A 25,639-nucleotide genomic window follows, 5' to 3' on the forward strand; every position below is an offset into this window, starting at 1 on the left:
TGTGGCTCAATCTAGAGGGAAAATGGAGATTTTTTTTTCTCTTTCTACCAGAAAAATAACATGATTTTTCAGGGCCAAAAGAAACAATTGAGTAGATAAAACAGAAGTTCTCTCTAATACAGTTTCAGCCATGCTTGGAAGAATGGAAAACTGTTTAAAGATGAGGTTCAAGCCAGGTCAGCATAATGTGAAATCCTGAGTCTAGACTAGTAATTTGCTTTTTCCAGTTAGCAGATGAATGGCAATACCAGACTGTATAATACTATAAATCTTTCCCTTTTTTCCTCTTAACAAATTAAAAATAATGCAGTCTCAAGTACAGGCACATAGTACTTTCTTGAAATATAATTTAATATATATTTATTTCATTTAGCTCTGTAAGTAAATGCTTTAGAACAGTGGTTCCCAAACTAGGGGCGCTGCTTGTTCAGGGAAAGCCCCTGGAGGGCCGGGCCAGTTTGTTTACCTGCCACATCTGCAGGTTCGGCCGATCGCAGCTCACTGGCCGCGGTTCACTGCTCCAGGCCAATGGGGGCTGCGGGAAGGGCGGCCAGCACGTCCCTCGGCCTGCACCACTTCCCGCAGCCCCCATTGACCGAGAATGGCAAACCACAGCCACTGGAAGCTGCAATCGGCCGAACCTGTGGGCATGGCAGGCAAACTGGCCTGGCCCTCCAGGAGCTTTCCCTGAACAAGCAGCGCCCCTAGTTTGGGAACCACTGCTTTAGAATGTATGTTTCTTGTTTTTAGGGATGTTCGATTGCTCTCTCTTCATTCTGGTAGGACAGAATTCAAGGCTATTTGTTTTCTGTAGTAGGCTTTAAAAAAGAAAAGGCAAAGGGTAAAATCATCATAAGCCTAAGCGCCATTGAAAGGGAAAGATACGAAGACTCTTAAATCACTTTAAGCCCTTTTGATAATTTTACCCTAAAACTTTGCTAGCACCATTTCTGAGGAACTAGTAAACATTTTGGTAAGAGTTTTGGTCAGCACCAGGAAAGTTGTCAGATGGTAACTCTTAACAGGTTAATTGACAGGTCTCCATTAGACTGGTCATGCAAAACAAGCAAAAGCCACAACAGTATCATGGGGAAGTGTGTGCTCCTCAAATGACCTTTACATGCGGTTGCTCTTTAATAACATTTGACAGGTCTTTTAAAGACGATTCCTAGTCAATGGCCTGTTTCAGAAAGGTGCTCAACAAGAGTAACTCAGATTTATTTCAGTCTGTGTTATAGGGGCTTTGCACCTCTCAGGCTCAGTGAGAGTTTTGCCTGAGTAAGGATTTCAGGATTTGGCCCTACATGCTCATCCCTGTGAGTGTGGGAATTGATGTACATCTAAACAATCCATAGCCCTGCAAAGCATATGTAAAAATCCCTAATTTATGACTACTCTCTCTTCACAGCCACTCTAAACAAATATAAACCTGGAAACAACAGTGCAGTTCATCTTTGACAACCTCATCCTTTATCTCTGAGAAGGTGAAAACAGCCCTTAGTCATGGGTATTAGGGCAACTCCTGATTCCCACCCAGGCATGCCTCCCTTACCTCTCGCCTCCCTGTCTTTTCCAGGAATTATTTTGTGTGGCTTCGTTATCCTTTTTGTTGTATCTCTGAGAGAGGTGATAAAAAACAAAGGAGTGACAGGTGCAGATGTATTCCAAATAAAAGCTGACAGGAACATGCAGCCCTGTTCTTTAATTAACAGCCTAAGAATTACAGCAGCTCAACAGAAATCACACTACAGCAGGGTACAAAAGTCATCTGTGCTACTGACAGTTTTTCACATATTGCTGGTCTATTTTTCAATATAGATGTATAAAATATTGCTCCAAACCAAAAGCTTTTTTCTTCAAACCTATAATTATTACCTCAGGAAAAATTTAATCTGAAGCCACCTGGTTTGATGACGACAAACCGCTGACATTGGTTTAAAAAAAGTCGTCTTGGTTCTGTAATGACTCTACACATAGTAGCCCAGCTTTCTGACATTTAATTCCGTCAGAGTCACAACTATTCAAACGTTATCCTTTGGCCACTTTAAAACAAATGGTCAGCAAGGACAGACCTGAGTTTAAACACTTCTTAAGACACCCATCAAAGGACATAATTGTTGTCAATTTGGCAAAAGTAGTTGGGAATTCAGGACTGGAATAACAGAAGTGAGATGCATAGACAGAACTGCTTGAGGAAGCTTTCACAGTGTCTGCCCACAATACAGCCCTATTTTAACTCCTCTCTTTATATGAGAGCAATAGTCACTCTCAAGAATTAAGAGGCAAATTTATACCACTAGCTTTCATATTGTAGGCACTGAACCTAGAGCTACACAGATGCATAAGAGATTTCAGGATCAATTATCGCAGTTAGCAAGAGCCCACAGTTAAATTTGGACTGTTTATTAGGGACCCTTAACAGGGGGTGAGCTATCAGGAACTGTCATGGGAGTTGTCAGTGAGCTGTAACAGGGAGACAAGGTGACACTGAGGCTATGTCTACACTACACAGCTTTTAGCAACATGGCTGTGTCATTACAGCTGTGCCGCTAAAAGTCATGCAGTGTAGCCGCTGTTTATTTGCTCTCCTGCCGACAAAAAACTTCCACCCCCTACAAACGCATTTGCAGCGCTTTCCTGCTGACAACGCAGCAAAACTTTTTGTCTTTTGCGGGGAAGGGGTTTTAACACCTCTGACAGACAAAAGTTTTGTTGTTCAGTGTAGATAGGGAAGAGAGGGAGAGGTTGAGAGATTTAGTTTGGATCAGTGTCGCAACACAATATGGACCCTTCAAGGGAACTGAGTGATGACAAATGAACAGCTTTTTGGAGGAGGTACCCAATGTCAGTTGCTACAGGGGATTGGAAAAAGTTGACATAAAACTGATGCTATGACATCTAATGTGTTAGTAGATAAATGGCACACAAGATGAAGTGCTTGTTGCTGCTCTTACCACAACTGGCGGAGGGGGGAGCGTTTTACTTTTCCTAGCAAGGAGAGAGCAAGAGAGTTTACATTTGTAAATGTTTAACCCAAGTCTTAACTAGGACTTAATTGGCCTAAAAGAAGGGTCCAGCTCTATCACTATTCAGTGATGGAATTGCATTAGTTCATTACAAGATATTAATGCCTCGTCACCAGCAGCCACTCAGTCTCATATCCACTTGAGAAGTTTCCATATTTTATGGCTGGGATAGTGAAAGCACATGACCAAGCCTACCTCAGAACTCATTCTAAATCTTATTTGTGCTTTATAATGTGTAATCTGGAGTATATGTAACTAATTTGCTGCAGTCTGAAATCATGGTGCTGAGTAGGATTGTGGTTTGAATGGTAAACATCAAGGGTCATTCTCCATCAATTCTGTCCTCTGCTGATAAGCCTACTGGACCAAATTCATCCCTGATTAACTCCAGTTCAGTAATAAATTTGACAAATTAAATCTAATTTGAATTTAACAGAAGGATATAATTTCCTCCTTAATTTTGGCCCTGTAGTTCTTGCTCAAAAGATTCTGGCTAGGTTCTGCTGTATGGTCATTAATGCCATTTACTGTGGTGAATTATATGGCACAGAAATCCTATTCGTGTTAATGCCATCTAATATACTTACTGCTGTATGACTATGGTTAGATAATCACTTTGCAGCCATAGTGGTCTTTTGAGATCAAATGTTGCTGCACTGATTTAATTTCTATGTGAGCAAAAACTGAACAAGTTTCTGACAGTGGCATTGTCTTCTAAAATTACAGATTACAGTATTTCGAATGGGATCAGAAGGACACCAGGACATTGATTTAGCTATCCTGACAGCATTACTAAAAGGTAATAGAGTTTCACTGCACAGTGAGTCCATGAAAAATCCAAATGGTTTAACTCTGTCTCTGATGTACTGCAACCCTGCATTTATTGACAGCGTATAAAGTATCTAAATGGTAAATTACAGGAGGAAACAATAAGTACTTGATGCTTCAACTATTTCTCAGACTGCACAATCCAATGCATGCATTAACATTTAAAAACATCCCATTTCTTCTCCTTGATTCCTTAATTTTAACCAACAGTACTGTGTCAGAAGAAACATCAGTGTGCAAGGAAACAGAGACCTAAAGAAACTTAGGGTATGTCTACACTTCGAAATTAGGTTGAATTTATAGAAGTCGGTTTCGTAGAAAGCGTTTTTATACAGTCGATTGTGTGTGTCCCCACACAAATGCTCTAAGTGCATGTAGTCGGCGGAGTGTGTCCACAGTACCGAGGCAACCATTGACTTCCGGAGCGTTGCACTGTGGGTAGCTATCCCGCAGTCTCTGATGCCCATTTGAATTCTGGGTAGAAATCCCAGTGCCTGATGGGGCTAAAACATTGTCGCGGGTGGTTCTGGGTACATATCGTCAGGCCCCCCTTCCCTCCCTCCTTCCGTGAAAGCAAGGGCAGACAATCATTTTGCGCCCTTTTTCTTGAGTTACCTGTGCAGACGCCATACCACGGCAAGCATGGAGCCTGCTCAGCTAACCGTCACCGTATGTCTCCTGGGTGCTGGCAGATGCGGCACTGTATTGCTACACAGCAGCAGTTTATTGCCTTTTGGCAGCAGACAGTGCAGTATGACTGATAGCCGTTGTCAACATAGTCCAAGGTGCTCTTTTAACCGACCTCGATGAGGTCAGGGGCACCTGGGCAAACATGGGAGTGACTCAGCCAGGTCATTTCCCCTTTAAGTTTCATCTCATGGCGATTGAGTCCTACTGCCAGTGCACTGTCTTTTAATCAGCAGCCAGCAGAAGACGGTGGCCAGCAGTCATACTGCACCATCTTCTGCCGAGCACCCAGGAGATGATGATGGCTAGCGGTCATACTGCACAGTCTGCTGCCAGCAAGATGTATAAAGATAGATGAAGTGGCTCAAAACAAGAAATAGACCAGATTTGTTTTGTATTCATTTTCTCCTCCCTCCCTCCGTGAAATCAATGGCCTGCTAAACCCAGTTTTGAGTTCTATCCTTGAGGGAGCCATTCTGTTTCTCGCAAAGCTACCCCCTTTGTTGATTTTAATTCCCTGTAAGCCAACCCGTAAGCCATGTCATCAGTTGCTCCTCCCTCCATCAGGGCAACTGCAGACAATCGTTCCGTGCCTTTTTTCTGTGCAGACGCCATGCCACGGCAAGCATGGAGCCCGCTCAGATCACTTTGGCAATTAGGAGCACATTAAACGCCACACGCATTATCCAGCAGTATATGCAGCACCAGAACCTGGCAAAGCGAAACCGGGCAAGTAGGCAACGTCAGCACAATGATGAGAGTGATGAGGACATGGACACAGACTTCTCATAAAGCATGGGCCCTGGCAATGCGGGCATCATGGTGCTAATGGGGCAGGTTCATGTGGTGGAATGCTGATTCTGGGCTTGGGAAGCAAGCACAGACTGGTGGGACCGCATAGTGTTGCAGGTCTGGGACGATTCCCAGTGGCTGCAAAACTTTCGCATGCGTAAGGGCACTTTCATGGAACCTTGTGACTTGCTTTCCCCTGCCCTAAGGCACATGAATACCAAGATGAGAGCAGCCCTCGCAGTTGAGAAGCGAGTGGCAATAGCCCTGTGGAAGCTTGCAATGCCAGACAGCTACCGGTCAGTCGGGAGTCAATTTGGAGTGGGCAAATCTACTGTGGGGGCTGCTGTGATGCAAGTAGCCAACGCAATCAAAGATCTGCTGATATCAAGGGTAGTGACCCTGGGAAATGTGCAGGTCATAGTGGATGGCTTTGCTGCAATGGAATTCCCTAACTGTGGTGGGGCCATAGACAGAACCCATATCCCTATCTCAGCACCGGAGCACCAAGCTGGCGAGTACATAAATGCAAGGGGTACTTTTCAATAGTGCTGCAAGCACTGGTGGATCACAAGGGACATTTCACCAACATCAACGTGGGATGGCCGGGAAAGGTACATGACGCTCGCATCTTCAGGAACTCTGGTCTGTTTCAAAAGCTGCAGGAAGGGACTTTATTCCCAGACCAGAAAATAACCGCTGGGGATGTTGAAATGCCTATATGTATCCTTGGGGACCCAGCCTACCCCTTAATGCCATGGCTCATGAAGCCGTACACAGGCAGCCTGGACAGTAGTCAGGAGCTGTTCAACGACAGGCTGAGCAAGTGCAGAATGGTGGTAGAATGTGCATTTGGACGTTTAAAGGCGCGCTGGTGCAGTTTACTGACTCACTTAGACCTCAGCGAAACCAATATTCCCACTGTTATTACTGCTTGCTGTGTGCTCCACAATATCTGTGAGAGTAAGGGGGAGACGTTTATGGCGGGGTGGGAGGTTGAGGCAAATCGCCTGGCTGCTGGTTACGCGCAGTCAGACACCAGGGCAGTTAGAAGAGCACAGGAGGGCACGGTGCGCATCAGAGAAGCTTTGAAAACCAGTTTCATGACTGGCCAGGCTACAGTGTGAAAGTTCTGTTTGTTTCTCCTTGATGAAACCCCCCGCCCCTGGGTTCACTCTACTTCCCTGTAAGCTAACCACCCTCTCCTCCTCCCTTCGATCACCGCTTGCAGAGGCAATAAAGTCATTGTTGCTTCACATTCATGCATTCTTTATTAATTCATCACACAAATAGGGGGATAACTGCCAAGGTAGCGCAGGAGGGGTGGGGGAGAAGGGAAGGACAAGGCCACACAGCACTTTAAAACTTTAAAACTTATTGAATGCCAGCCTTCTATTGCTTGGGCAATCCTCTGGGGTGGAGTGGCTGGGTGGCCGGATGCCCCCCCACCGCGTTCTTGGGTGTCTGGGTGAGGAGGCTATGGAACTTGGGGAGGAGGGCGGTTGGTTACACAGGGGCTGTAGCGGCGGTCTGTGCTCCTGCTGCCTTTCCTGCAGCTCAACCATACGCTGGAGCATATTAGTTTGATCCTCCAGCAGCCTCAGCATTGAATCCTGCCTCCTCTCATCACGCTGCCACCACCTTTCAGCTTCAGCCCTGTCTTCAGCCCGCCACTTACTCTCTTCAGCCCACCACCTCTCCTTCTGGTCACTTTGTGCTTTCCTGCACTCTGACATTGTCCGCCTCCACGCATTCGTCTGTGCTCTGTCAGTGTGGGAGGACAGCATGAGCTCAGAGAACATTTCATTGCGAGTGCGGTTTTTTTGCCTTCTAATCTTCGCTAGCCTCTGGGAAGGAGAAGATCCTGTGATCCTTGAAACACATGCAGCTGGTAGAGGAAAAAAAAGGGACAGTGGTATTTAAAAAGACACATTTTATAGAACAATGGGTACACTCTTTCAGGGTAAACCTTGCTGTTAACATTACATACATAGCACATGTGCTTTCATTACAAAGTCGCATTTTGCCTCCCCCAGCGCGTGGCTAGCCCCTCCCCCCTCCCCATGGCTAACAGCAGGGAACATTTCTGTTCAGCCACAGGCAAACAGCCCAGCAGGAATGGGCACCTCTGAATGTCCCCTTAAGAAAAGCACCCTATTTCAACCAGGTGACCATGAATGATATCACTCTCCTGAGGATAACACAGAGAGATAAAGAACGGATGTTGTTTGAACGCCAGCAAACATACACTGCAATGCTTTGTTCTACAGTGATTCCCAAGTACGTGCTACTGGCCTGGAGTGGTAAAGTGTCCTACCAGGGTGGATGGAATAAGGCTGCCCTCCCCAGAAACCTTTTGCAAAGGCTTTGGGAGTACATCCAAGAGAGCCGCAAATGCCAGAGCAAATTAATCATTAAACATGCTTGCTTTTAAACCATGTATAGTATTTAAAAGGGTACATCACCAGAGGTCCCTTCTCTGCCTGTCAGGTCCAGGAGGCAGCCTTGGATGGGTTCGGGGGGTACTGGGTCCAGGGTGAGAAACCGTTCCAGGCTGTCGGGAAAACCGGTTTCTCCGCTTGCTTGCTGTGAGCTATCTACAACCTCATCATCATCATCTTCCTCATCCCCAAAACCTGCTTCCGTGTTGCCTCCGTCTCCATTGAAGGAGTCAAACAATATAGCTGCGGTAGTGGTGGCTGAACCCCCTAAAATGGCATGCACCTCATCATAGAAGCGGCATGTTTTGGGTTCTGACCCGGAGTGGCCGTTCGCCTCTCTGGTTTTCTGGTAGACTTGCCTCAGCTCCTTAAGTTTCACGCGGCACTGCTTTGGGTCCCTGTTATGGCCTCTGTCCTTCATGCCCTGGGAAATTTTGACAAATGTTTTGGCATTTCGAAAACTGGAACGTAGTTCTGATATCACGGATTCCTCTCCCCATACAGCGATCAGATCCCGTACCTCCCGTTTGGTCCATGCTGGAGCTCTTTTGCGATTCTGGGACTCCATCATGGTCACCTCTGCTGATGAGCTCTGCATGGTCACCTGCAGCTTGCCACGCTGGCCAAACAGGAAATTGAAATTCAAAAGTTCGCGGGCCTTTTCTGTCTACCTGGCCAGTGCATCTGAGTTGAGAGTGCTGTCCAGAGCGGTCACAATGGAGCACTCTGGGATAGCTCCTGGAGGCCAATACCGTCTAATTGCATCCACAGTACCCCAAATTCGACCCGGCAAGGCTGATTTCAGTGCTAATCCCCTTGTCGGGGGTGGAGTAAGGAAATCGATTTTAAGAGTCCTTTAAGTTGAAAAAAAGGGCTTCGTCGTGTGGATGGGTGCAGGGTTAAATCGATCTAACACTGCTAAATTCAACCTAAACTCGTAGTGTAGACCAGGACTTAAAGAGAGACTATTTAAGGTCACTTACAATGCAGGCATTTCCATGCTCTGTAAAACATACTTGATAATTTGTCTCAATTTATAATGGTCTGTTGTAAATTAGTGTTTGTAATTCATTCTTAAACAATAGCTGATTGGCCCAAAAAAAAGTAGACCCAAACAATTTTAACAAAAAAGAATTTGTGGTGCATTGTTATACAATTATAGGTGAGATGTACTGTATGGTTGTGTATGCTTCTTTATTATATTATGATGAATCACCAAGTAATTCATCAAATGACATAGTCATAGAATCATAGAATATCAGAGTTGGAAGGGACCCCAGAAGGTCATCTAGTCCAACCCCCTGCTCAAAGCAGGACCAATTCCCAGTTAAATCATCCCAGCCAGGGCTTTGTCAAGCCTGACCTTAAAAACCTCTAAGGAAGGAGATTCTACCACCTCCCTAGGTAACGCATTCCAGTGTTTCACCACCCTCTTAGTGAAAAAGTTTTTCCTAATATCCAATCTAAACCTCCCCCACTGCAACTTGAGACCATTACTCCTCGTTCTGTCATCTGCTACCATTGAGAACAGTCTAGAGCCATCCTCTTTGGAACCCCCTTTCAGGTAGTTGAAAGCAGCTATCAAATCCCCCCTCATTCTTCTCTTCTGCAGGCTAAACAATCCCAGCTCCCTCAGCCTCTCCTCATAAGTCATGTGTTCCAGTCCCCTAATCATTTTTGTTGCCCTTCGCTGGACTCTCTCCAATTTATCCACATCCTTCTTGAAGTGTGGGGCCCAAAACTGGACACAGTACTCCAGATGAGGCCTCACCAATGTCGAATAGAGGGGAACGATCACGTCCCTCGATCTGCTCGCTATGCCCCTACTTATACATCCCAAAATGCCATTGGCCTTCTTGGCAACAAGGGCACACTGCTGACTCATATCCAGCTTCTCGTCCACTGTCACCCCTAGGTCCTTTTCCGCAGAACTGCTGCCTAGCCATTCGGTCCCTAGTCTGTAGCTGTGCATTGGGTTCTTCCGTCCTAAGGGCAGGACCCTGCACTTATCCTTATTGAACCTCATCAGATTTCTTTTGGCCCAATCCTCCAATTTGTCTAGGTCTTTCTGTATCCTATCCCTCCCCTCCAGCGTATCTACCACTCCTCCCAGTTTAGTATCATCCGCAAATTTGCTGAGAGTGCAATCCACACCATCCTCCAGATCATTTATGAAGATATTGAACAAAATCGGCCCCAGGACCGACCCTTGGGGTACTCCACTTGATACCGGCTGCCAACTAGATATGGAGCCATTGATCACTACCCGTTGAGCCCGACAATCTAGCCAGCTTTCTACCCACCTTGTAGTGCATTCATCCAGCCCATACTTCCTTAACTTGCTGACAAGAATACTGTGGGAGACCGTGTCAAAAGCTTTGCTAAAGTCAAGAAACAATACATCCACTGCTTTCCCTTCATCCACAGAACCAGTAATCTCATCATAAAAGGCGATTAGATTAGTCAGGCATGACCTTCCCTTGGTGAATCCATGCTGGCTGTTCCTGATCACTTTCCTCTCATGCAAGTGCTTCAGGATTGATTCTTTGAGGACCTGCTCCATGATTTTTCCAGGGACTGAAGTGAGGTTGACTGGCCTGTAGTTCCCAGGATCCTCCTTCTTCCCTTTTTTAAAGATTGGCACTACATTAGTCTCTCTATCAAAAGTTCTCAAAGATCAGTCTGCAAGCAGCCATCTGTCTTTTGTGTGTGTTATTCATGCACTCTGGGGAACCAGCAGAATGATGGACTGGATGACATGCTATAATACAGTGGTGACCCTTAAAATCTTACCGGTTACTTTTGATAACAGTCAGTGTTAAGGGTACATAGCCATAGTATTTGCAGTATTCAGAGTCTTCCTTATAATTAAGGCTAAGATTTTGTCAAGGTTATTTTTAGCAAAAGTCACAGACAGATCACAGGCAATAAACAAATACTCATGGAAGCCGTGACTTGTGTGTGTCTTTTGCTGCTGCGGCTCCATGGTTTACCCCACCACCGTGGTGGCTGGGAGCTGCAGGGTTCTCTTCCCCCTCTCCCCCCTGCAAGGCTGTCTCCAGTCGCTGGAACCCTGAGTAGGGCCCCCTGAGGAGCCTGTCTGTCCCTGGACCCCCACCCCTGCAGGGGGACCCCTGTTGCTGAAACAAAAACCCTGCTGGGGCCCTGCTGACTGCCAGCTCTGGTCCCGCAGCGCCAGGGGCTAAAGCAGAAAATGTCAGGGAGGTCTCTGGAAGTTACGGATTCAGTGACCTCTGTGACATAACCGTAGCCTTACTTATAATTTAGTAGCAAGGAGTACAAGTGGATACTACAAATAAAGGTAACCTCATATGCTTATCTTAGGTAAAATTGGGAATATTTTAAGAAGAAACTACTCTACATCTTTATCTCTAACTTTGGTGATCTTCTGAAGGGAAATAAGATACAGCAGGGAGATACTGGGCTAGATTCTTAGTGGAATTACTCCCAACTGAGACAAGTGTAAGTGAGATCTGGGCTACTTATATAGGTAAAGATCATGTACTTGGAAAACTCCACAATTTGCTTAATCTGTCTGTAGCCCCATAATAATCTAAGTCTGTTCTTCTATTCAGTAATCTTAAAAGATTGCATTATGACAAATCAGCTTTTTATTTGCTTTTAAAATCTTTTCACATTTTGATTTACTTTGGATCCATTCTTACAGACTGTCATAAATATAAAGGGAAGGGTAACCACCTTTCTGTATACAGTGCTATAAAATCCCTCCTGGCCGGAGGCAAAACCCTTTCACCTGTAAAGGGTTAAGAAGCTAAGGTAACCTTGCTGACACCTGATCCAAAATGACCGATAAGGGGACAAGATACTTTCAAATCTGGAGTGGGGGGGAGGGGACGAAGGGTTTTGTCTGTCTGTGTGATGCTTTTGCTGGGAACAGATCAGGAATGAAAGCTTTACAACTCCTGTAAAGTTAGTAAGTAAACTAGCTAGAAAATGCGTTAGATTTTCTTTTGTTTAATGGCTTGTAAAATAAGCTGTGCTGGAGGGAATGTGTATTCCTGTTTTTGTGTCTTTTTGTAACTTAAGGTTTTACCGAGAGGGATTCTCTATGTTTTGAATCTGATTACCCTGGAAGGTATTTACCATCCAGATTTTATAGAGGTGTTTTTTTACCTTTTCTTTAATTAAAATTCTTATTTTAAGAACCTGATTGCTTTTTCATTGTTCTTAAGATCCAAGGGTTTGGGTCTGTGTTCACCTGTACCAATTGGTGAGGATTATTATCAAGCCTTCCCCAGGAAAGAGGATGTAGGGCTTGGGGGGGGTATTTTGGGGGAAGATGTCTCCAAGTGGTCTCTTTCCCTATTCTTTGTTTAAAACGCTTGGTGGTGGCAGCATACTGTTCAAGGACAAGGCAAAGTTTGTACTTTGGGGAAGTTTTTAACCTAAGCTTGTAAGAATAAGCTTGGGGGTCTTTCATGCAGATCCCCACATCTGTACCCTAGAGTTCAGAGTGGGGAAGGAACCTTGACACAGACACTCATACAATTAGTCCTAACTCACATGAGTCATTCTACAGATTTCAAGGTATGATGCATCCAAAAGGTACAGGTAGATTGCTACTGAGTAAGATCTGCTTGCAGACACAAAACTAATTTAACCAAACTGGAATTCTGTGGCAAAATAGAATTACTTGCATGATTAAGTGTTATTCACCTGAACTTGTGTTTGCGGAATTCAGCTCTCTGTTTACAAATATCCCATTTTTTGTAAAAAATAGGGAGTACAAATAAGTATCTACAACTGTTGTCACTCAATTCTTTATTACAAACTGTATTGGCTGAAAAATGGAATAATATTTTTAAACATCAAGCAGTTATTTTAAGAATAGTCCTAGAAATATTTATGGCATGAACTGTGACTGCCATATATAAACAGCACACAGGGTATTACCGTGTTCCCCAGTACCAGCATTTCATAGAATCATAGAATATCAGGGTTGGAAGGGATGTCAGGAGGTCATCTAGTCCTGCTCAAAGCAGGACCAATCCCCAACTAAATCATCCCAGCCAGGGGTTTGTCAAGCCTGACCTTAAAAACCTCAAAGGAAGGAGATTCCACCACCTCCCTAGGTAATGCATTCCAGTGCTTCACCACCCTCCTAGTGAAAAAGTTCTTCCTAATATCCAACCTAAACCTCCCGCACTGCAACTTGAGACCATTACTCCTTGTTCTGTCATCTGCTACCACTGAGAACAGTCTAGATCCATCCATTTCTGCCATCTCACTTGCTACAAACTTCAAATATACAAGTCAACTTCTGAGTCCGTTGTGAAGAGGGTCCATGTTTCTCTCTCTCTCACACACCATATGAGCTGTCATTTATATAGCATTAAAATTCAAGGAGCCTAATAAAAGATGTATGTGCATATGGTGTGCAGGATGGGGTGCATATGTTATACAGCCCTAGTGTGTTATACAGTCCTAGTACGCAGATAATAATGAACCTTTCCCAATGTTTTTCTGTTCCTATCAGAAATGGTTTGAAAAAACAATGAAATGTGATAACATCTTTTTTATGGTCTTATGTTTGCTTGGAGTCCTAGCAATGTGTTCCCCCTTAACAGATAACGAGGCCAGTTAAATCACTGTGCTGAATTAAGGACCGGAAGGTTAGATGGTATTTTGGCAGTGCCATTCTGCTGCCTAGGAAAGTTTTCTACAATTGTCAGCAAGCTGCTCCCACCCCTATTTTCTGGATTTGGCAGAGTGCACTGCCATGTGGGAGACTTGGATGTGTTGGACTAACAAAGTGCAGCTTTCATTTAAGTTAATGGGAATTGTGTCTGCTTATTCCAGGGCTGAGTTTCCCCCGGTCTCTTGCCCTGCAGGCTGAAAGAATATGGGCTTGTGGGGAAAGAAGAACACTCAGCCCCACCAGGGAGATGAATGCCTTATATGATCAATAGCTCCTCCTTTGGTTGATGGACTGGCATATTGTGAGAATCAAAAGATGAAGAATAGTGACTGTGACATAGGTTATAAAGCAGAGAGAAGTATGGGGAGATCCTCCCCCTCAATGCCAGTACCAGCCTCCCCCTCAATGCCAGTACCAGCCTCAGCATAGGCATGAGCCTTACTGTAGGCGAGGCAGGTCTAGGCCCAAGACCTGCGCAGGCTCAACAAATTCCTGGTCAAGGACCAGTTCCACATGGTTTCTCTGGGCACCATCATCCCTTCTCTGAATCCAGGGGATTGGTACGCCACCCTAGACATGAAGGATGCGTACTTTCATATCGTCATTTTCCCAGCACATCGGTGGTTCCTATGCTTCACTGTGGGCCGAGAACATTATCAGTTTGCAGTTATCCCGTTTGGTCTAGCCGTGGCCCCAAGGGTGTTCATGAAGTGCATGGTGTTGGTGGCGGCCTTCTTACAGAGGCAGAGAATCCGGGTGTACCCGTACCTCAGCGACTGGCTCCTGGTGGATCCGATCCGAGGCAGAGGTGCGGGGCCATGTGGAGGTGGCCCTGAGATTGTTCCACAAGCTGGGGCTCCTGGTCAACATCCCCAAGTCCATGCTCGTCCGCACGCGGAGAGTGGAATTCATTGGGGCGGTCCTGGACACGGTGTAGACCAGGGCAAGCCTTCCGGTATCCCGATTCCGGGCTATCCAACAAGCAGTGGCCTCCCTGTGCCAGTTTCCAATAACAATGGCCAGGTGCTGCCTGCGGTTGCTGGGCCACATGGCAGCATGCACGCACGTGGTCAGGCATGCCAGACTGAGACTCAGGACTCTGCAGGCGTGGCTCACTCGTGTGTACCGCCCAGGCAGGGACCTCCTGGACTTGGTAGTGACAGCCCCAAGGGATGTGCTGGACTCCCTGCTGTGGTGGCAGTCCCAGCCTGTGGTTTGCGAAGGCATCCCCTTTGCCGCCCTACTTCCGGACCTGACGCTGGTGACGGACGCGTCAGACCACGGATGGAGAGCTCACCTGGGGGACCTCATGATGCAGGGGTTGTGGTCCAAGGCAGAGTGGTCGCTCCATATCAACGTGAAGGAGCTCAGGGCGGTTCGTCTCGCCTACCAGACCTTTCACGCCACTCTGAGCGTGACAGTTCTGACAGACAACACTACTGCCATGTTTTATATAAACAAGCAGGGCGGGGTTCGTTCCTTGCCACTCTGTCGCGAGGCTCTCCTCCTCTGGGACCTTTGCATAGGATGCCTCGAGGTGAATCACATGAGCTATCTCCTGGGGGTGCGGAACGAGCTGGCGGACTCCCTCAGTAGATCGTACCGTATGCATGAGTGGACGCTCAGGGCAGACGTCGTGCTTTCGCTCTTCCACAGGTGGGGGTTTCCATGGGTAGATCTGTTTGCCACCAGTGCCAACGCCCAGTGCCCGCGGTTCTGTTCATTCCAGAGCCGCAGCCCGGGCTCACTCGCGGAAACGTTTGCAATCCCATGGAGAGGGGGCTTGATGTATGCCTACCCCCCACTCACCTTGGTGCACAAGGTCCTGCTCAAGGTGCGCAGGGACAGGGCAGCAGTGATCCTCATCGCCCCAGCCTGGGCCCGCCAACACTGGTACACATCGCTCCCCCCGTTTGAACTTAGTGTCAAGTGGAAAAGGTTCTTGTGTTGGTGTGAACCCCTACAGGTGCAGCCGGGCCAGGCCCCGGTGCAGGCCATTCTGGAGTACCTCCTGCTCAAGCAGCAAGGGCTAGCCCCATCCTCACTCAGAGTGCACCTGGCGGCCATCTCCGCCTTCCATCCGGGGTTCTCGGGGGGCTCGGTGTTTTCCCATCCAATGGTGGGGCAGTTCCTTAAAGGGTTGGACGCCCCCCAGTCCCTCCATGGAACCTTAACCTGGTCCTTTCTAAACTCATGGGACCCCCATTCAAGCCCCTCGCTACCTATTCTCTCCTCCACCTTTCCTGGAAGGTGGCATTTCTGGTTGCCATTACCTCGGCCAGAAGGGTATCCAAACTGAGGGCCCTCACCTCTGAGCCACCATACACAGTATTTCACAAGGACAAGGTGCAGCTCCGGCCACACCCCAAGTTCCTCCCTAAGGTGGTGTCCCAATTCCATCTGGGCCAGGACATTTATCTGCCGGTGTTCTTCCCGAAACCCCATACGGACCCGAGTCACCGCAGCTTTGCACGCCTTGGATGTGCGTCGAGCGCTAGCGTTCTATTTGGAGCTCACCAAGCCCTTTTGCAAATCCACGCAGCTGTTTGTGGCTGTGGCCGAGAGGTTAAAAGGCCTCCCAGTGTCGGCGCAGCAGATTTTGTCTTGGATTACAAGCTGCATCCGGGAGTGCTATGAGCTCGCAGGCATTCCGGCCCCCGCGGTCACGGCCCACTCAACCAGGGCGCAAGCGACTTCCGCGGCGTTCCTGGCACAGGTCCCGATCCAGAAGATCTGCAAAGCAGCCACCTGGTCCTCGGTGCACACCTTCACGACCTACTATGAGGTCAACCAGCAGGCCAGAGAGGACGCGGCAGTTGGCAGAGCAGTCCTCCGAGCAGTTGTTCTGTGACTCTTACCCTCCACCAGAGGTAAGCTTGTAAATCACCTAATGTGGAATGGACGTGAACAAGCACTCAAAGAAGAAAAAATGGTTACTTGCTTTCTCATAACTGTTGTTCTTCGAGATGTGTTGTTCACGTCCATTCCACCACCCACCCTCCTACCCCTCTGTCAGAGTCGCAGGCAAGAAGGAACTGGAGGGGGTCAGGCCGGCAGGGGTATATATGTGGGGCGCAGGGGTGCCACTCGGGGGGCCCGCCGGCCCACCGGGAGCTGCTAAGGGAAAAAGTTTCCGACACTCGAGCACGCGGCGTGCGCACACCTAATGTGGAATGGACGTTCACAACATATCTCGAAGAACAACAGTTACGAGAAAGTAAGTAACCGTTTTTTCCTTCCAAACGTGTAAGAAAAGTCTGCACAGAACAGTAAACTAGCAATGTTCTGTTTAAATAATTTTACTATTTAAACACCAGAGCACTGAGCACGTGCAAATGTGTGACTGTAAAATACTACTCTGGGTTGGTGACTGCCGACCAAGAAAATGAGCAGACATTTTCTTATGACAGTGGTAGATTTTTCTTTTATGTTTAAAAAAAAAAAAATAGAAGCCACCAACCAAAAGCTTTTCTAATAACATTTCTGTATCTCTCTTTATTTTTAACACAGATGCCATTTGGTTTGTGGTTAACATGAATGTTTTGCTGCTACTCCATAGTAATAAGTGTAGTTAAAACCTCAAGGCATTATGGACATTTTCACACAGAATTAAGGAAAAGAAGTTGGTCCAAAGAAACCAAAAATCATCCCTTGCTTAAATAAATAAAAATCCCAAACCCAGGAAATACATGATTTCAAAATTTTATTCTGTTCTTAATGATTTTAACAGGATCCTTCCACTATACTCTGCCTAAAGTGTGAAAACTTGACATTTGCTATTAAGGCAATCACAGAAACTGCAGTTCTTCATCCCTGTTTGTTAGTAGGTCACAAATCAGCTCCTTAAACTTGACATTCTGCTTTTTTCAGGTATTTTTCCAAGGTTTGAATCCCAACATGTATTCCCCAAAGACTTCAACCTCCTACAATGTAATTCTCTATGCAGCCAAAGAGGATGATTTATTAGCCAGGGAAGGGTCATTCTCTATTTTAAAAGTTATTTGCAGTACCAGCTCCTGCTGTAATACTAAGTTTGTGATCAGGATGTATACCCTGCAGGGGTCCTGTCTGGTCCAGAATATCATTTTTGCAAGTATCATCTATTCATATCTTCTCCTTTCTCAGTAAATGTAAAGGTGTTGCCTCTTTGTCCATATTGGTAGTATAAGACAGCATTTTCCTCGAAGTGATTTTCTGTTATCTCAAAAGGAGGTTGATCCTCTGAGGATAATTTATTTTCATAGAATCATAGGACAGAAGAACCCAATGTACAGCTACAGACTAGGGACCGAATGGCTAGGCAGCAGTTCTGCGGAAAAGGACCTAGGGGTGACAGTGGACAAGAAGCTGGATATGAGTCAGCAGTGTGCCCTTGTTGCCAAGAAGGCCAATGGCATTTTGGGATGTATAAGTAGGGGCATAGCGAGCAGATCGAGGGACGTGATCGTCCCCCTCTATTCGACATTGGTGAGGCCTCATCTGGAGTACTGTGTCCAGTTTTGGGGACCACACTACAAAAAGGATGTGGATAAATTGGAGAGAGTCCAGCAAAGGGCAACAAAAATGATTAGGGGTCTGGAACCACATGACTTATGAGGAGAGGCTGAGGGAACTGGGATTGTTTAGTCTGCAGAAGAGAAGAATGAGGGGGGATTTGATAGCTGCTTTCAACTACCTGAGAGGTGGTTCCAGAGAGGATGGTTCTAGACTATTCTCAGTGGTAGAAGAGGACAGGACAAGGAGTAATGGTCTCAAGTTGCAGTGGGGGAGGTTTAGGTTGGATATTAGGAAAAACTTTTTCACTAGGAGGGTGGTGAAACACTGGAATGCGTTACCTAGGGAGGTGGTAGAATCTCCTTCCTTAGAAGGTTTTAAGGTCAGGCTTGCCAAAGCCCTGGCTGGGGTGATTTAATTGGGGATTGGTCCTGCTTTGAGCAGGGGGTTGGACTAGATGACCTCCTGAGGTCCCTTCCAACCCTGATATTCTATGATTCTATGAAGAGTATGAAAGAAGAGACATTTTCTGGATTCTACTTTATATCACATATCTTCTTGTTAACATCAAGTTTTTTTGATCGTAAAGGAGAACTGGAAAATGTAGGGAATGTGTGACTTTTTTAAAATCAATGTGTTCAGCTAAGTAAAATCTCCAAGTCTAAAATAATTTTCAATTGTCTAAGATTGGACCTGAATTATCCTGAAATTCAAGGATGTTTGGATACAGAGTTGTAGTTGTGGCCCATCTTTACAGCTATGTCAAGAAAGCAAAAAAAGGAAGGGAGAGCGATTACTGGCTGATTTGTCACAGTATCATTGAGAAGGATTTTGTAACCCTTGCCCACCACTGGTTCAGTGCTATATAAATGCTAATTAATAGTCCCACCACGCACAATGAGGAGTTCATAGGGAATGGTAGAAGGTAGGAGGGTTGGAGGCAGAGCAGCATCAATTCTTGCCTATAGTGAGTCTTGCTACCAGCTCATTGCCTTTTAAGACGGAGTCAGATACATTTCCTTATAGTGCAGAAACTCTCTTGCCTCAAACATTTCACATAGTAAAAGCTTGTACAGTGTTTGAGAGATTGTTTCCTTGTTTGTTCTAAAGAGCCATGAAAGACCTGCACTTTGCTTAATCATGTCTTCAGCCTCACCTTGCTTTAAGGTGATCTCCTATAAGGCAGAGAACGGTATCCAGACCAGTTTTCAGGTTATATTGCCCAGGCGCTACAACAACACATTGTTCCAAGAGCCACTTGAACATGTGGGAAGTAGATTTGCAGTTGTATGATTTTTTGGTAAGTAATTTTCTTGCTACAGGTCATGCAGTCTACATTTGCCTACCTTTAACAACAGTGGCAATTGATTTTGTGCTCTTAGAGCTGCTTTTTCCAGGAAGAAAGTATGACAGGAAAGTTAAAGGCAACATCCTGTGATTAGTACTACAAATGCCTGGTTTTTGTGTGTATCAAATATCCTCAGTTCATAATACACTATAAGGGAAAGGCTGGGTCCTGCAGGATCACAAGGCTGTTGCAACGCCTGAAGAACGTTGACAACACAGTCATGTTTCCATCCAATGGACACATAGGGCTGCCCAAGTCCTTTCAACGCCTGAACTGTTAATATTTTGAAAGAGGCACACTGTATGGTATATGCTTATTATGACATTACTGCCACATAATTCACTGATATGTTCACTGAACCATTTGCTAGGCTAATGCAAACCTGGAGCCTGTGCACTCCTTCCAGCTTGTGAATAAGTCATGATTCCTGCTTACAGAGCATCCATAGTGTAGCATATGATTGTCCTGGAAGGCACAGTGTGATGGGTCTGTCAGCCATGAAATCACTGCACAGTTGACACAAAAGGACATGGCATTAGCTCAGTACATTATGTTTCAAAGATAGGCGGGAGTCTGTTAACTGCTCCCCTACTTATTAATATAATTGTTATTGTTAATTTTTTTTAAGTGTCAGTAATTTTCTTTGAGCTGTGCAAAATACAAATGCACTAGAAGATACGGAGGAGTTAATGTGGATTGTTTTTCTAATCTAACACCCTTCAATTCTAATGAAATGATGGAACAGAGAGAATGTTTTACATGAAGTTGTGCTGAAAAGCATGAGGGAAGAAGTGAGGATTCTTTTTCTTTTTCCAATTCTTTTTGGATTCTCCTTCAGACATGGTTATCTGGACAATGCAATGTCTCGGGGGCACCCCCTCTAGATTCTTGATGATGAACATAAAAAAAAAAAGAGAGAGAGACTATCCCAGAGAATCCATCACAGGTTTTACACTGAGCACTGTGTCTCTAGGAAATTCCAGCTAGTACAGGATGCTGCAGTGTGTCTCCTCAGCAACACAAGCTACCATAAGCACATCAAAGGAGTCCTCTGCTTTCTCTACTGACTTCTCATAGATCATCAAGTCAAGTTCAAGGTCTCAGTCCTTATTTTCAAGGTACTCAGTTGCCCACACCCAGGATATCTAAAAGATAACCTAAAGCTCCGGGATGAGGACTGTGGTTTACAACTCTACTCCCTGGGCACAATGGAATTTTCTACCATAAAGGTAAAGCTCATCTGTGCTGGAGACAGAGCTTTCCAAGGGGCCAGTCTAGGACTGTGGAATTAACTCCCATGGAAATTAAGGACCATCATAGACCTCACCACCTTCCACTTCTTCCCCTCTTCTACTATAAACCCACAGCAGTGTGTACATTAAAAAACAAAAACCCTTCCGAAACAGAACATCACACTGCAAAGATAATTTTCCCTGTGAGCAGAGGATGAGAGGGAGAATGAACCACACATGATAGATGTTAGTCATGTGTCACTACTGGGAGCCCTGGGCCCTTTTAAATCACCTGTGAGGGCCTCAGGGCTCCTAGGCGTGTGCGGGGTGGTACCAGCAGCAGCGAAGGCAGCCAAGCAGGCATGGGGGGAGACCCTGGCCATGCCGGAAGAGCGCTCTGGGCAGCACAGCTGTCCTGGGGCCCGGAATTGCTCTCAGAGGGTCTGTTTGGGAATATAGGGTCTTGTCCTGCAAACTCTTCCATGTGTGGAGCTTGGCTTCAATAAAACTATTCTCAGTAGTGTTTGTTGTAACAGGTCCTTGGTGAGTACTTTGCAGAGATACCCATACAATGTGGTTTGCACCAGGAAGTTCACAGATAAACTTGTTACTGAGAAATGTAAGTACTCTGATTTAAGGAGAATGCTAATAATCCAGGACACAATATTCACCAGTCAGGCAAATTACTACCAAGTAATAGCCACAAATGTTGCTATTCTCTGGATTACCATTGTATGCATGGGTCTGTGTTTTCCTTTACGTGCTGCTGACACTCTTGATTCTGAGCTCCAAGGAGTGGCCCCCTTTTCTAGAGTGGGCTGAATTCAAAGTTTTGCCTTCCTTTGGGGTCTGTCAGTGGCACTGCATAAAAGCAGAAGCAGCAGGGAATAGAAATGCTAGTACCTCACCACAGATAGCATCAAAACGAGTGATACCTTTAGTGTCCAGACTAGCAGATGAATGAGAGGTGTGGATACTGTGTTTACTGTGCCCTATTTTTGCATTTCCAATTTATTCTTTGACATTGATTTCTTTATGCTGCAGCAACACATGAGAATGAGGGAATCCTACCTATAGAATCAGTCTTGGGAGTAGGCAAACTGGTTAATTTTTAAATTTTTCACACAGCGCACAGTCTGTGGAACTCCTTGCCAGAGGATGTTGTGAAGGCCAAGACTATAACAGGGTTCAAAAAAGAACTAGATAAGTTCATGGAGAATAGTTCCATAAATGACTATTAGCCAGGATGGGTAGGGATGGTGTCCCTAGCCTCTGTTTGCCAGAAGATGGGAATGGGTGACAGGGCCTGGATCACTTGATGATTACCTGTTCTGTTCATTCCCTCTTGGGCACCTGGCATTGACCACTGGTGGAAGACAGGATATTGGGCGAGATGGACCTTTAGTCTGACCCAGTATGGCCGTTCTTAGTTTTCTAGAGTACCAAAACCAGATGGCATCTATTGGAGTTATAGGTGAATCTGTATCCACAATTGCAGTGGCTTTTCTAAAATATTTGCTTGGTTTTGCCCATTTCATACATGTTGGAAAGGATGTTTCTTACTCCAGTGGACATTTTTGTTTCTTGTTCTTAGTGCTGTTTGGAATTTAATCTTAAATTGTTTGAATTTTCTTTATCTATTAAAAGTAATCAGTGCATCATGGAAAAATATGGACTAAACTGCATCCATAGCCCATATGCTATTTTGTATAAATGTTCTACACCTTTGATTTTGTTTTCCTTTGATCTATTAGCAGCATAATCTAAACAATCACACACTGAAGAAGGCAGCCCTCTGATGTGGACAGACAAATGAAGGGGTTTCCTAGCAACAAGAACCATATGATGGCTCTCAGAGCAACTCCTCTGCCTGGGTCAGGTTTCCTTCCACATTCATGGCTCTCATGAAAGACAGGGAATCAAGATGCCTGTGCCCAGTTGGTTTACTAACTGACGGACTGATTTTGATGTAAAGTAAGAACACCCTGGAGAGACCATCTGTTTCATTCAAGTATCACATCCTGGTGTTCAGCACATTTGCCAGATAATAAAATGAACCAATACAGTAATTAACCCATATAGAAAAATGCTGCCTCATCGAGGCCCTGCCTACCAGCAAAATCAAAGGGCTCTTATTTATTTTGCTGATCAGTTCATTAATACTAATTCTCATTGTGACTACTGAAGTTCAGATATTGTTTTTGGTTGCAAATCCGCTCAATAACCCTGAAATCCTTAGCAGAACATTGTTTTTAAAAAAAAAAAAGGGGGGGGGCAGATCAGGAGTGTCCCACAAAATCAGTTAAAACTGAAGTGAAGAACTCTGCCTTTCCAAAAACAACAACCCTCTCATAAGCCTTAGCTGCATACTCTCTTACTTAAAGAAAGTAATATTACACTTCATTATCAGCTATATGTCATGCTTGCTCATATGAATTTCTCTGCTATGGGACTTGCTGTTCATCCATACTGGTAAAAGAAGGCATAATGCCAGTGTTTTCTTTGTGGGTAATACAAATCCTTCTTATAATACAGAACCCTCAGGTATCCAGCACTATTATGCATAGAAAGTGGAGGCTTCTTCATACGTAATCAGTCAAGGCAGGTACAAGATTGACATGTTTGTAGATTGGGCACATGCCCCTGCGTATATGATCTTGCAATTGGAGCAGGAGACAGTCAGGACAACTGGGTTCTATTTCTGGTCCCTATTTGAGTGGATATTGTACTTGTATTTCACAAGGGTGCTGAGGCATAATTTATTAATCTTTGCAAAGGTGAAAAGTGCTATATAAGTATTTTATTGCAGGAGCACAGGGGAAGGGTTGTATCTGATAATATAGGGCCCAGTTCTGAAGCTCTTACTCAGGAACAATTGCCGTTGACATTGGTGGGAGTTCTGACTAAGTGAAGAGACTTCATATTCTAGTGTTGGGCCATTGACCGGGTCTAAAATGTGCCTTTTTTTTTTTCTCCCTGTCTGTTTATATATAGGAGCTAATGCGTCTGCTCCAGACCAACTGAGCCTAGCTTTGGCCTGGAACAGAGTAGACATCGCTCGCAGTCAGATCTTTATTTATGGGCAACAGTGGCCGGTACAGTATATACCATCGTCTGCAGAAAACGCTTAAAATCTGATATGAAAGGGAATGCATTTTTTTTTAAAAACAGACTAATATGGGGTTTACAACATACTGAGACATGTTCAAGTCCATCTCAAGTTTCCCTGGTCAGAGCTACTGAAGGCAGGATAGATCACAAAAGTGCCCTGCTCTTCTTAAAGGAAATGATGCCATTTAGTGATGCATCTAGATCATCGCATCCACTGGCCACACCTTCCATGAGATAAACAACAAAAACTAAGCTATATTAAAATTTGTTCTACAAACTACCAGTGAGTGTCTGCTGCATACCTTTTGTATGCCAAAAAAAAAAAACATTAAAATGTAGTTATGGGGAAAGTGAGATTTTTTTTTAAACTTTTCTAAACATCCACATGACATTGTATGCTAATACTTATGATAATCTGTCATGTTGTAGTACATGATGTAGTAAATTTAAGTTAGATACCTATCAGGTGTCATCAGACACAAACTATCACAATGTGAGACCCCCCAGAGCAATTGTATCAAAGAAAATTGCCTATGTTTAAATACATTTGTTGAATTTTTATTTTAAATGTATTCTCCAGTTCTTGCTACTCACAAAGTTGGGATTTGCAAAGGAGCCTTGTTAGTCAGTTTTTCAGTTAACCAGAATATTTCTCTTGCATTCTCTATTGGAAATGAGCATGCAAAACACATGCAGCAGAGATTTAAGAGGGAAACCTGGATTAGGTGATTCCAAACAGCTACTGATGTCTCTCTCCATCACAAAATCACAGTGGCAATCTGTGTAAAATCTATTGTGTAAATTCAGTTCACAAGCTAAAAGCTGTAGGTACAAAGTACCTCCACAGAACAGAAGAAAGCCTGGACTGTGTGTAAAATGGATGTGATCTATCTGTTGCATTTGGCCCTTGTTGGAAATGCTGTTTAAATATTTCTGCTTCCCTGGTTTCAAACTCTTTTTGGCTGCTTGTGCGACAATATTCACTTAGTAGGAGGTAGGACTGAATGAGTACAAAGTGCAAAATCAAAAGAAACAAAATGTTTGTCAAGAGAGTGAAACTAATAATGAAAAGCTGACGAGGGTAGTGACTTGGTCACTGGCTACCTGAGAACTGAACCTTTCAGCTTATAGGTCTTGATCCAAATTTATCAGACTGTATTGATCTTAGCATACTGATCTTTTCATTTTTAGCATACTGATACTTTGAAACAGGGAAACCAAAATAGTTTTGAAAATGTGATGATCCCCTTCTAAGCTTAGCAAGCTAAGGGAATTCTGTCAAAACACCAAACCCTCCCCATGCTAGAGTGACAGTAGCATCTAAAGGCTGTCCTTTAAACCCAGGAACAAGCTGAATGAATCCTTTCCTTTGTAGGTGGGATCCCTTGAGCAGGCAATGCTGGATGCCCTGGTGTTGGACAGAGTGGATTTTGTGAAATTGCTCATTGAGAATGGAGTAAGCATGCATCGGTTTCTCACCCTCTCCCGACTAGAGGAACTGTACAATACGGTAGGGCCAAGCTAAGGCAAATTTTCTATCTGTTTGTTCTTGTGTTTCACCATCTGCCTATCCTAGAATGACCCAGTGGTGCACAGCACAGTCTACGCCTTCTCCACAAATGAGTTGTCATTTCCTTACATCACAAGCCAACATTGTTTTCTTGGGTTTGACTCTTATCATGAGAATTCACTATTGCTTCCTGCTTACTCTGTCTAAACACACATTATGAAGTGTGGTTAAATAAAGGTCACTGAAGTTGCAGACGGCACTAGGTGGTTGCTGGGAGTTGTAGTTCAGTATGATAGACCTTGGGCTTAGACAGGCCATTGGCAGGGGAGTCATGGGCAAGGTAGGACCTGAAGGATAGTGCCACATGACTCCAGCACATGCCAGATTCCTGGAGAAGATAGAATGTTTTAAAAAACCAATGTTTGAGTTTTCCAGTGTTGCCAGCTCTTGTAATTTTTAGCAAGGTTAGCAATATTTGGTGTTTTTCTTAATC

At 44.9% G+C, this 25,639-nt stretch overlaps 1 protein-coding gene across 2 annotated transcripts in view; it reads left to right on the forward strand.

Annotated features, from left to right (window-relative positions):
• Positions 1-25,639, forward strand: part of TRPM3 (transient receptor potential cation channel subfamily M member 3) — a 638,519-nt gene that overhangs the window by 529,369 nt on the left and 83,511 nt on the right. For both annotated transcript variants that reach the window (XM_073345157.2, XM_078852884.1), the window contains 3 exons: positions 3,753-3,825; positions 23,520-23,620; positions 25,012-25,146. In XM_073345157.2, the coding sequence (XP_073201258.2) occupies positions 3,753-3,825; positions 23,520-23,620; positions 25,012-25,146 (309 nt within the window). The remainder of the gene's footprint in view (positions 1-3,752; positions 3,826-23,519; positions 23,621-25,011; positions 25,147-25,639) is intronic.

The sequence above is a fragment of the Lepidochelys kempii genome, chromosome 5 (genome assembly GCF_965140285.1).
Source record: "Lepidochelys kempii isolate rLepKem1 chromosome 5, rLepKem1.hap1, whole genome shotgun sequence".
In the NCBI taxonomy this organism is placed as follows: Eukaryota; Metazoa; Chordata; order Testudines; family Cheloniidae; genus Lepidochelys; species Lepidochelys kempii.